The sequence below is a fragment of the Cariama cristata genome, unplaced genomic scaffold, assembly GCF_000690535.1.
Source record: "Cariama cristata isolate BGI_N322 unplaced genomic scaffold, ASM69053v1 Scaffold15566, whole genome shotgun sequence".
Lineage (NCBI taxonomy): Eukaryota > Metazoa > Chordata > Aves > Cariamiformes > Cariamidae > Cariama > Cariama cristata.
The window spans coordinates 1-13,045 of NW_009622783.1; the positions used below are offsets into that span (position 1 = coordinate 1).

General features: G+C 36.0%; 1 protein-coding gene across 1 annotated transcript; it reads left to right on the forward strand.

Moving 5' to 3' along the window:
• Positions 1 to 279: 279 nt before the first annotated feature.
• LOC104163464 (zinc finger protein AEBP2) lies at positions 280 to 12,468 on the forward strand (the record flags this gene model as incomplete). Its single annotated transcript, XM_009702486.1, has 3 exons — positions 280 to 485; positions 3,653 to 3,760; positions 12,282 to 12,468. Coding segments are annotated over exons 1-3 (487 nt in total), but the record flags the coding sequence as incomplete, so codon positions are not given.
• Positions 12,469 to 13,045: the final 577 nt, after the last annotated feature.

Below are 13,045 nucleotides of genomic sequence, written 5' to 3' on the forward strand. Positions count from 1 at the left end.
CTGTAAAAGCTTTTCTTGTTGCCCTTAATATCCCTGGTCAGATTTAGTTCTATGAGGGCTTTAGCTTTCCTAACCTGATCCCTGGCTGCTCAGACAATTTTTCTGTATTTTCTGACTGTACATTTATTATAAAGTGAGGAACCATAATAAATAGTAAGTTTTTGTAAGAATTTATTTTCATTTTGTCTAACCATATATGCAACAAAATGCCATAGAGCTGTGATTTTTATTTGTTCTTTTAACATGCATAAATATGAACTTCTTTTTTGTCTTACAGCATAAGCAGCACTATTATGGATGTAGACAGCACAATTTCCAGTGGGCGTTCAACTCCAGTTATGATGAATGGACAAGGAGTTCCTGCCTCCTCTGCAAAAAATATTGCTTATAACTGTTGTTGGGACCACTGCCATGCTTGCTTCAGCTCCAGCCCCGATTTAGCAGATCACATTCGCTCCATACATGTGGATGGTCAGCGAGGAGGGGTTGGTGTTACTTTTTGTTTTCTCCCTCTTTCTTGCCAATCATACCAATATTTTACTCTTCAATGATAGTAGCAAATTTTATGTTTTAAACTGTCAGTTCGTATCTGGCGATAACGAAGGTTTGGCCTTCAGCAGTCTAGTATTAGACATTCAGCTGTTTTCTTTTTCATAGTTCACTTAAAGTTAGGCATTCAATTACCAAATTAAGAATGTAGTAAGTTCTTTTTAATAAATTACTTGAGACTGTCAGGTTTTTGATAGATGTGCTAACTTCTCAACATCCTGAAGCTGTTGGTGTATCTATAAGTGTTTATACTTGCAATTAGTTTTCTTAAAACTATTAGTGTATGTGTTACTGCATGTGAAGTCGTCTTGATTATTTTTATGAGTCTCACTAGAGGTGAAATACATACAGAATGTATAATAGGGAAGATGTGAGACTCATTGACTCGAGAGTACAAGTCTTACCAAAACAGCTCTGTCTGTAGTACTGATGGCAAGTATACCTTCAATATAATTGTGTCTATTATTATTTTTTTTAAATGAGGTGCATATATAATCATGTATATTTCAGTCTAATCCCTGGTCAAATGATACAATTTCCATTGGTCTGACAATTTTAATGTTTCAAAACACCTAGTAATTTCAACTCTGTCCTTAACTACCTGCTGCTCACAAATTACCTTTGATATGTTGCGTAATCTGCCTTTACGTCAAACACAAGCAATCTGCCTGCTTTTGGTGCTGTATGTTGCAGGTCTTTAGTTTCTGGAAGAGCTAATAAAAAATCTTGACATAGAATAGTCGCTATCTTTTGACTTTTTGTCCTGTCACTTTTCCAGAAGTAAAATGTTAGGTCATTGCACTTTATCCTGAGTGAATAAGAGACTTAACTAAAATGCTAATCTGCATTACTTCAAATAATTTATGATGTAATTGTGCCACTGAGACAGCTGACTCTGGTTGTACTTAGCTAATGCTTTTGGTATGATTGAACTTTCAACTTCATATTTGGTGACTTTTTTCAGTCCAAGCTCTAAGAGGAATCATCCATCCAGTGAGCTGGCTTTTTAGCCACCCATGAGGTGATTTCTGTAGTTCTATTCATAGGTTTATAAAAGTGTTATATGAATCCTGGATGAAACAATGAAATGGATGAGGTATATCAGTATCCTGTGAGCTTTCACAGAAGTGCATCTTTGGGGATCTTTCTTTATCCCATCCATGACCACTTGTCACTTCTTAAAAAGGAACTGGAATGTTTTTCAGGGTTGTCTCATTTTTGTTTGTTTGGTTGTTTTTTTTTTTTGTATTGTGTTTCTGTTCCCTTACATTCCATGTGACATGATTTGTGGATATTTTTATTTAGAATACGTTAGACTGCCTTTTTGTTTCTGAAGAAGGAGGTTGTTGGAAGGACCAAATGTCTGATAACTGTTGCAGTCAGTTAACACTTTTTATCCCTCTACTGGAGTTGGTTTATTTTTTTGAAAAGTTCTTCAACTTGATGCTCTGGAAGGGGACTGATCCTGGCTGTTTTGTTTCAAGGATTTGTCTGCCACCTGCTGGTGAGGTGTTTAAGTGGTGTTAGAAATTATATTGAGGTTTTGACTAGATCTCAGGTATTACTTAGCTCTAATGACTATAAATCTGAAGAAAAGTGGGGGTAGTAACTGCTTATTGAGCACTTAAAAGCAATGTGATAAGCATCCTTGTATGGTAAAATGTATGTTTTCAAGCTGATACTGAGATAATGGCTCCAAATCAAACTAGATAGATCCATGAAGAGCCCGGGAAACTTTTTGACAAAATAGTTCTACTTCCCACAGATTTTTTTTTCAGAAATATTTTGGATGCAGCCTTTTGACAAGGGTTCCCAAGAAACCTTGCCTGGACTTCTGGTGGGTGGTTGTAAAACGAAGTGCTTGTGTTTTGGAGGGGTTGCATTTCCACAATCTGTAACTTCATAGTAATACTCCTTTGCTGAGTGCCCTGTGGTCTGCAGTTGCTCATGGAAATATTGGGACAGTTACAGGGCTATTGTATAGCCAGGAATCTCAAAAATTCCAATTTTGTGGCTTCAGGAGGATCTCAAAACCGAGGAGCGGCAGAAACCAAAGGTTTAGGGTGTTGGGCCTTATGTGTTCGTAGGTCTGGATCAGTCATACAGACATGCAGGGCTTTCCAGCTTTGTATTAGTAAGCTGGGTTATCTGCATTATGCAGCAAGTACGTAGCACTCCTGTGGCTGCTCTTTTGTTTTGAAAATACAATCTTTTGAAGATTAAGTTTTCTGATCTCCAAAAGAGAACAAGAAACTCAAGTCCAATTAGTTTCCAGCAGTTCTGAAAACCTGTATGATGGACAATGCTATTCCTGGGGACTGTATTTTGCTGCTACAAATTACGGTTATGCCTCCCTCCACACACGGACCTGTTGAGGAAATTCTAGTGAAAGGCAAGTTCATTGAGCTTTTTATTCTCTCAGTTATAGATAGACACAATGAGGAGAGAGAGAAAAGCAGTATGAGTAAATTCTACTCCCGTTAATGCACTATTGTGCATGTGACTGATCTGTACACTGGAATCACAAAACACCCATAGATTTTGCATCCTATGAGAAATTGTGACTTTATTCATCAGGAATTGAGTATAAGGCCCTAACTAGAGGTATCCAGTATTCCATAGTGTAAAACCCTGGTATCTAAACAACTGTACTGTAATTAGGAGTTTTTACTTTTTTGTGCTCAAAGAATAGAATTATTAAGTACTTATGAGAGTAAATGATTTTATTTCTGTGTCTGCTACATAGACAATGTAAATTTGTCATTTGAAAATGTTCTGTCTCTATATCTGATGGATACAGATACTGAGTGCAAACAAAAACTCTTTACAGTGGATGCTGTGGCTCTCAATTGTGTTTATGTGCAGGAGCATCTGGTTTTTTGATACTTTATTCCAGTGACCTGCTTTTTTGAATACTTGTGGTTGTAATAATTTTTTGCTTGGTGAGATACAGGAACTGTGTTGCAAAATAAATGATTATTGTTCAAAATTCTTTGAAGTACTTCATATTGTGAAAACAGGCTTCTTTACTAATCTGATTATTTTTTTTTTCTTTACTGTTTTCTTTGACTTATGTAAACTTACCACGTTTTTACTCTATTAGGTGTTTGTTTGCTTGTGGAAAGGTTGCAAAGTATATAATACACCTTCAACAAGTCAAAGTTGGTTGCAGAGGCATATGCTGACACACAGTGGGGACAAACCTTTCAAGGTAAGGTTCATTCTAAGATATATCATCCCTTATTTTAAGAGCGATCCTATTTACTTTTCCTGATACAATATATTAATTGAAAAATGCCATCACAGGAGGATTTCTTAAAAAGTACCCAGTGAGCTGAGCCTTCATTAATAGTGCCCAGAGGTCCTGTTCTATTAATGAAAACAGGTGAAGATACTGTTACTGCTTCTCTATCCCTGTTTCTTTTAACCTGTGAATGGTAGGGGAGTATAAAACTAAGTAGTGCTGAAGTTCAATTTTTTGTGCATTTTCCAGTTGAGCTGCCTAAACTGTATCAGTGAGATATTTTGCCTCATGCTTTATACTTCCATACTAAACTTTGGATCATGCCTGATGGTGCACTTTCAGTGCTTGAATAAGAGCTGGTTTTGTTAACAAAATTCAGTTGAAATGCAAGTCAGTGACTATGATTAACCTCTCTGAGAATAATAAGGAAGTCAGGAATGCGGGACCATTGAGCTGACTGTATTTCCTGCATAATATTTTCTAACTTTCTCTTTCTTTCTCCCCCTAATCTGTACCTGCAATTCTAGGTATAGTAGTTTATCATTCCCATATCCACCAATCCGTTATTAATGAGTTGATTCATCCTCTTATGGATACAGTTGGGGCAGTTCATAGCTGTCAGTCCTGGATCACTTGATGGTAAGTCCCACCCACACTACTTCAGACTGAAGTTCTCCTTCCATGTAGGATAAGAAAATGAATTAGGGTTTTTTTTAAGTTTAGGTAGTGTTTTATGCCTTCCTCTCCGCCACCCCTGAACTCCACTAAATTTTAGTCACTGTTTCTCCACTTCCCTCTCCTCTCTTTCTTCTCAGGTAATATCTTCTGCTTTTTTTTAAACACAGCTTTATTACTAAAAAATACTTTTCTGTTACAGTGATGTCTTCCAGAAGTTACTACTTCTGCATAGCTTATAACAGTAGTTATGACAGAAACCAAAACTAAACTCAAAACCTAGAGAGTAAAAATTGTGCATTGCACATGAGAAAGTTTTTTAGTAAGAGTTAGACTTTTTTCTTATACTGAACTGTGTAGTTTAGTCTGAAAATATCTGACTCGGAGAGTGAATAACAACAGGAGACTTGCTTTGAGGTTGTCATACCCTTTGTTCAAAGGAACAAGGTTAGCATGCTTTTGGAAGATAGCATAAGGATCATAGATGCTTGAAAGTTTGTAGTTATGAGTGTTCCAGCAACTGATCTAATCTTAAGTGCCAACCCCTGAATAAAATAAAAACCCCAAATCCAGTCATCACAGGAAACTTGTACCTTAGGTCTTCTCATTTTGGAATTAAGTATTTTATATACCTTAAAGTACAATGGCAAGCTTTGGTCTTGAAGGAAAGTCTTTCAGTAGGGTAGTTTGTATACTTACGTGGTCTAGATTAAAGAAACTCAATTTTAGAGACATTGGGTTCAAAGGAGGTGGACATAGCTGAGAAATACCAGTAGTACTTTTGAGTCTGTCAGAGTTACCTAGCAAAGTCAGTAAAAGTTGGTATCCCAGTTGTTTCACTAATCTGGTTACAGCTAGAATCCTAAAATTTACAACATTTAATTCTGATAATAATCATCTTGTGTTAAATACGTGTTATTTCACCAGGTGATTTTCTGTACTTTCTAGTCATACTAAGGGAAATAACAAAACACAGGCTAGGATTGCAGTAGTTAATCATCATGGCTCAATGTGTATCACTTCAGCAGATTTTACTACTGTTGTCTTCAGTCGCTCTGTTTGTTTTTTTATCTCTGTATTTCTCAATCTGTTCCTGGGGGCTTTGAATGGAGGATAATGTGGTCTGAGTAGAATTTTGTAACATCTTTTGTTTCCCTGTCATTTATTCTGAATATAGGCTTCAGGGCTCACATGAGGTAGCCAAGTATGTCAATGTCTGTGATAGCAGCCTATTAATTAACTAACCCCCTTTCCTCACTTCTTTTCTTTTACAAGCTTTTGAAATCTACTGTCTGATGCAAAACCACTTAAAGTGTGGATTAGTCTTAATCGGTCCAAGAATAGCCATTACTAATTGTTTTATGGCAGTCAGTCAAAAACAGCAAACGTTTCCTTTTGGTGCGTTTTGCTGTTCTTACAAATCTTAATTGCTCACCTTTTAGGAAAAGCCAAATTTTTTCAAGTCAGAGTTGGATTGAGGACCTCTTGTTCTAGATGATTACAGCAGGCAATCTACCGAAACCTAAATTACAAATGAAATTTCTGTTGCCTCATGAGAATATACTTGAGTTTTAGCATAAAAGGAAGGAATCTGTCATTTTAGAGAACTTGCTGAGAATACCTAGTCATTCAGTGTTTTATTTAAAAAATATATAAATGAATGTCAGGATTTTTGAGGAAATCTGTAGAAGGCGGTAATGGAAATAGTATAGCTGTATGCTGTTGTCTGAAGAACTGCTGTTCAGGATGTTTTTAAGAAGTGCAAAGAATGTTAGCTAGGAAAGTGACAATTAAAAGCATGGAGAATTTACTTTTGTAAAGGTAAAAGAACACTATAATCATATGCTGATCAGAGGAGAGTAATAAATGTATGGCAGGTTACTGTATTCTTGTATTTCTAGTCAAAATAAGAGACAAAAGTATTTTCTTAAATTGAAAGGCAGTTGGGGACTGTCTCAGGCATAAGACTCTCCTTTGCATTAGAACCACTCTGTTGAAGGATATATCCCTGACTTGTCACCCTTTTGCTTGCAAGTGGACTCATGTAGTTGCCCGTTTTGGGTTTAATTATCTATTTTTGTGAAACATGTGGTGTTGTCCTTTGATTAAAAGCTGTAACCAGCTGTAAATAAGCTTCTGTGCTTTCATATTAAAAGGTCTTTGTGGGTTTACCTGTCCTTTCCATACATTCATATAAATTATGTGACTGTGTAGTTCATTTGTCACAGAAATGAATCCACTTCTAAATTACAAAGGCAAAATGTTTCATATTTTCATGTTTCTTCTGTTTTTTTTTTCTGTTTGTGTGGTTTTGTGTGTCCCCCTCAGCATTAATATTGCAGTACCTGTGTCACAGAAAAGATGAATTTCCTTATGAATACTTATTTTTGAGACCTTTGTTACACTAGCTCCATTTTTATATGGGACAATTTCCTGGTACTGTATGTCCAGCTCATAAGGAGGAGACATTTTATATCCAAGTCATCTACTGAACTAAGGAGAGAGGAAAAAAAAAAAAAAGATACCCTAGATCTTTGGGGCAGAATTTAGGACCTCGGTTCCCCTTTAGTCATCGTACTGCTTTTCTGTTTATTCCCTCCCTTTTCTTCTAAGTTTTTAATACTGATGGCCTTGAATTTCATGTGGAACACATGGATGGATTTTTTGCTTGTTTTTTTGAGGCCTTCATCACCAAGTTTTGTTACTGATAAAGTGTCTTTTCCTAGGGCACCCAGCAATCCCTCCACCAAAGAGAAAAAAAAAGTCCATTAAATGGGACATAGTTACCGTTGAAGCTAGTTCTCAGTCTATAGTCAAATATGATTTCTGCAAAGCAGCATGCTTTTCCAGTCCTACTTTTGGTAAGCACCATTTCCTAGATTTGTTTTTCTTTTCAAGAGGAACAAACTCACTTGTCTTACAGAACACATTTCTGGTGGAGAACTTATCAGCTGCCTTTGGCCCACTGTTAGGTATTTTCGAAGTTATGCTGTGCCTCTTACTACCTGAAGGTCATTGTTCTTGTGCTGCTGGAGGTTTTCTCTTTGCTTATTGCAGTCTGAGTCTAGCCATCCTTTCATCTTTTTTTTTCTCCTTTTTTTTTAGTAGGCATTGTAGACATTAATTTAATATAGGTATTCTCAGAGCATGTAATTGTTTCTCTGAAGACATTTAGTATATTCATGTTTGTGTATGATTTTACATTCGGAGCTGAGAGAGAAAAACCTAAACATTACTCTTTTTTAGTTCTGTTATTACATAATTTTTGCAGCTTTTTAGAAACTGGTGGAATGTTGTGGAGTATCATCAACATGTAAGTGGTGGTCCTGTCGAGGATTCAACAACTTAACTTTCAGGCTTTCAGAACATGTAGACGGGTGGATCTAGAGGAATAATCTGCTGAGTTAGAAAACTGATGTGGGTAACTGTCTTTGGCAAGCTGAGAAAAAGTGAATGAAGAAATTCTCTCTTTCTTGTCTTAAACTTGGCTGTTATAAATATTAAGTATTTGAATAGTTAATGTGCTGTGACAACCTGCATTTTCCAGCATGGTTTCTGGTCAATTTAACCAAAGTACTACTCGCCATGCCTTGTCATTGTTCAAGGCACTGAAAGCTACTTGAAGACTTATCAAATGAACTCTTAAAATATAGTCTAGGTGTCCAAATATAAGATGTTAGGCACAATGAAAGGACAAATGATAGAGTGAGCGTAAAACAGTAGGAGATTTTATGCAAAATAATTGCATATAGTAATCTTCTGTAAATATGAGACTGCATGTGGGCATGCTACCAACTGTTTTCACATACTGATTCTAGTGGGTACGCTCTTACTGTTGGAGATCAGTTATGCAGGATTTACTCATGTGGGATAAATGCTTTCAATGACAACGAATGACAGTACACAAGTCATTGGAGGCTTTCAACCTTTGTTTAAAACAAGGGAAGAAAGTAATAATAAAGATGAAATTTGGTGCTCATTCTACAACCTGTAACTTCCAGAATTCGTTAAGGGGTGACTGCATTTCATGTGACTCTCAGTAGAGTAACACTTGTTGAAATGTAGAAAACACAGCCAAGCAGCTTCAATCCTAATTTGGAATTCATGTCTGTTACTCTCCTGGCAGAGCATCTTCTGTCCGTTAGAGCATTGCAGATGCAGATAGAAAACATAAAGGCATTCTGGCTGAATACTTAGATGTTGAGACAATAAAAATGTTTATCCAGATGTCTAAAATATTGCTGTTAGATTTATTGGAAAAATTACACATTGAATATTCTAAAAAGCAGATTTGGTATTTTGAATTTAGAAAAAAACCCCAAAACTGTATTGCTAGATATTTTTATATCCTGTTTGTTAAAGTCACTGGTCATTACTGCCCATTAATAATGGTGGGTATGGGTACACTGGAGAAATTAAACTTCTTATGTGTTGACTTATTTTCTCTTGAAGTAACATATCCACCAATCCGGACCCAATCTATCATATTTAAAATCGAATGCGAAATTTTGAGTTTTAGGTTTTTGGGGAAAAATGAAGAGATTGGTTTAAAGTTATGCATAATAGTTGAGTTTGATTTATTAGAAGCCCTCTAGATCTGTATAATTATCTGGTGGGAAGCTGATTTGGTGTGACTTACCGTCCAGAGATCCTGAAGTGACAGCCTGAACTGCTCCTTTATCTTTGGAGAGAAGAGACTTTACACATTAGTAACGGATTGCTGGATATATTATTTTAGAGAAAAAAAAAAGAGAAAAAACAGGTAAGATTTTTATCCTCTTTTACTATTTCCTGTCTACTACAAAGGTATTCTTTATCATCTTTTGATATATCAGCTGTTGATTATTTGATGACATGATCAGGTAGTCTCAAACTACACAATATCTGAATGTAATGATTTCTGCAAATATTTCATACTATGTCTGCAGACTTTCTGGAAAAGATAATTTCTAGTTTCAAGTTGCATATATTGAAGATTTAAGGATGCTGGTTGAGAGCTTTTGAAAGTTAAAACGGGTAGAGCAAGAAAAGTAGGTGGTAGCTTCTGTAGATTATCTGTATAGAATATCTGTGATTTTTTTTTTTTGTACATGACTAGACAAAACTCAAATTGTGACATTGTGAGTCAAAACTGCAGTTTGTCATAAAACATTGTTTCCCAACTGACAAGAAATACAATTAAGTCTTATGAACTTGTGTTTTCAAAAATTTTAGAAATGTGCCTGACACAAAGTTTATTTGTTATTTTCAGAAGGTAGTGCCTTTTCATATTATAGATTAATAAACTTGGAATATGGTAATGCATGCCCTGTACCAAGACTTTAGGTTATTTTTTACCTCTAGCAGGCATTACCAAGACTGAAATTTTACTTTCTCAGTGTTGTTGAACTTCAGGGTATGGGGTTTTTTTCTGCGCTTATTTTTTTTTCTGTCAGTGTTTATAGTATCAGAAAGAGCTAGAATCTGAAGTCAGGAGCACCTTAATGAAAGTTAAACCTAAGTTTAGATTTAGTTGCTAAATTTAGTTTCATGAAACAGCTTTTATGGGCAAGGCAACTATTTCAAGGACTTAAAAACTGGAGAATAAAAAAAATTGTTTGAACTAATGCATGCATGTATTTTACCTGTATCTGTTGATTGTGAGTTTGATCATCTTTAATACAACTAAGTAGGTCAGGTTCAAGGTCAGGTTGGTTGGGGCTTTGAGCAACCTAATCTAGTAGATGTCCCTACCCGTGGTAGGGGGGTTGGAACTGGATGGTTTTTAAAAGTCCCTTCCAACCCAAACCATTCAGTGATTCTAGAAGTGTAAATTTTAATCTTCAGTGTTAATTTGAAGTAGTAAATATTGCATTGAGGATACCATAGTGTAAATGAGATCAGGATCTTAAGTGTTTTGAATTTCATAGATGTGCTGGGATTTATTATATTGTAAGTCAGTACAATATAAGTATGCAATATTGCTGCTGTTTGAACATGGGAAATTATAGGACAAGGTAAAAAGGCGTAGGTAGGTTTTTGGTAAAAATCTTCACAATTCTTAAGATAGTTATCAGTGGGGGAGACAGGGAGGAATAAATACAGTATGAAGGATCCTAAAGCTTTTTGTCAGGGAATTAGATGTTTGCAGTTAGCCTAGTACTTAGAAAACTTTCCCTAACTTCCTCTTAAGTTGTGTTTGGTTCCCCCTACCCCACCCCCACCTTAGGAGGGGGGAAAAAAAAAAGGCAAATAAAAATGTGAAAAATCTCCTCCTATTTTTTGTCTTTTACTGTCTTGAAATATATATAGATATTTTTAGTCCTATAGCAAGTATTAAGTCCTTGAGGATAACACAGGTTTTTCTCTTCATGGACGGTATATTGTTTTATGATGATCATGGAAAACAATTTGTTAGGTCTGAGGCAGAAATAGGCTTTTCAACTCTGCAGCCACAGTTGGGTTTTAGGGACAAAACATGCTGAGTGGTTTTCTACTACTGTTTTCTTCTCTTTCAATCAAATGTGCAGGCTTGGGGCAGATTACTGTAAGAGCTTGCAAATTTATCCTTAGTCTTCAGAGAAAACTTAGCACCGTGTACATAGTTGCAGCATTACTTATTCCGCAACTTCTGTTGGAGCTGCCTCATCAGTTTGCTGAGAAGGGAAGTGCTAGAGAAGAGAGGTACAGATGAAAGAGCTGAGAAAGAGTGGAAGGAGGGGGAGGAGCAGAACAGATGTGGAAGAAGGAGAACTTTCCAATGGTTTAGAGTGGTGGTGAGTTTTTTGCTACTGGCTGATCAACTCATTTGCCCTACTGCTGTTCTCTGGATCAGGAGAAAAATTGGTCATGTGGATATACAATTCATTGCAGCCAATGATGGAATGTGTATTTTAAAATCACTTTTTTATTACCCTTGTAAGATCAGAGCACTAGAGAATAGGTTTGTGCCTCCCTCCGCAACATTGTAATTTAAATACTCATTTTGCAAATGAAATAATTGTAAATATAAACCAAATTCTTACAAAAATACCAATAATTGTTGTAGACAGTACTAGCTTGGTTGCGCGTATCTTGCGATTTCTGTGTTTCTGCTTAATTATTGTTGGATCTTTTCTCATTTTTCTGTTTGAGAAAGAGACATTTTCTATAAATGAGAAATTTCTTAAATCCGTCTGAAGTAATAGCAGCACCCCAAAATAAATGTATAAATGATTGTTAATACAACTTTCAAGTTACTGAAGTTAAAGTTTTAGAATTGCAAGATAACTGTTTATTGACTTTGTGTAGCATTCACAAAAAGCCTTAAGCTGTTTAAAATCTAATGTGGGTAAGGATGTATTTTTTTTTTTTTTCCTTCTGCCTTGTCACAAGAAAGGAGGATGTTAGAGAACGTTACTGTTATCAAATGTAGAAGATTGGACAGCTGTTGAGAAATACAGAATAGCAGTGCAGTATTTTGAAAGAGAAGGGGATGTTGGTCTGTGAAGGGGAAAGTTCTTCAGAAGCATTCATTTTCTGTGGGAAGAGTTTGCCAGTCCATTGTTTGAGATTGGTTTTATGCTGTACAATGTTATAGAATATAATTCAGCATAGAAAAATTATTATACCATGGAATAATTATTGAGACTTACGAAGTTCAGATAGATATTTATTGCAGATTATGCTTCTGTTTTGCTTTTTAACAATTGCATGATCATTAAGAATTTGTCTTCATTTTAATGTGTTGGAGGTTGAGCCAGAAAAGTCAAACTGAAAGATCTATCAGACTCCTGTGAATGAGTGCCACATAGCACACTGATTCAGTTGTTCTGTTGGTTTTTTTTCTCATTAGTGTGTAGTTGGTGGGTGCAATGCCAGCTTTGCATCTCAGGGAGGACTTGCCCGTCATGTGCCCACACACTTCAGCCAGCAGAACTCTTCAAAAGTTACCAGCCAGCCAAAGGCCAAAGAGGAATCTCCATCTAAAGCTGGAATGAATAAAAGAAGAAAGTTAAAGAACAAGAGACGACGATCATTACGTAAGTATTTCCAGAAGCAGAAGTTCTTGAAAGTTTTGTCTTAGATAGGAAGTTCCTCTTCAATGTGGTTTGTTCCTCTGCAGATGTGAATCTGGTAGGATTGCTGATCTTTAGCATTATAGTGCTGGCATCCCTTGTGTTGGGAGGAAAACAGTTCCAGATTCTGTTTGTGTTCCTTTTTAGGGTAAAGCATCTATGTGTTCAGTAGAAAAGATCAGTTTTCTGTGAGCAGTGGTTTGAGTTTACAACTTAAAGATGCTTTTCATTTTAGAGTTGCTTTTTGTTTATTAACTATGTTGCTGTTGGAAAATGTTCTGTTTAGTGATGATGAAATCTGAAGTTCAGTACTGCAGACAGTGATTGCAAATTCACATAAATTGGAGATCTATGCATATTATATAAGCTCTGTTTTGAGCACAACATCTCATTCCCTTAATGACAGTTTTGTGAGTGTAACCAAGATCTAATTTTAGGCAGATCTCACTTGCTATGTTTTCTTTTCTAGTCCATTTTGATCCAGTTGTTTGATTCCAGAGTTGTCCTAGCATCAGATTAATCATAGAATCATAGAATGGTT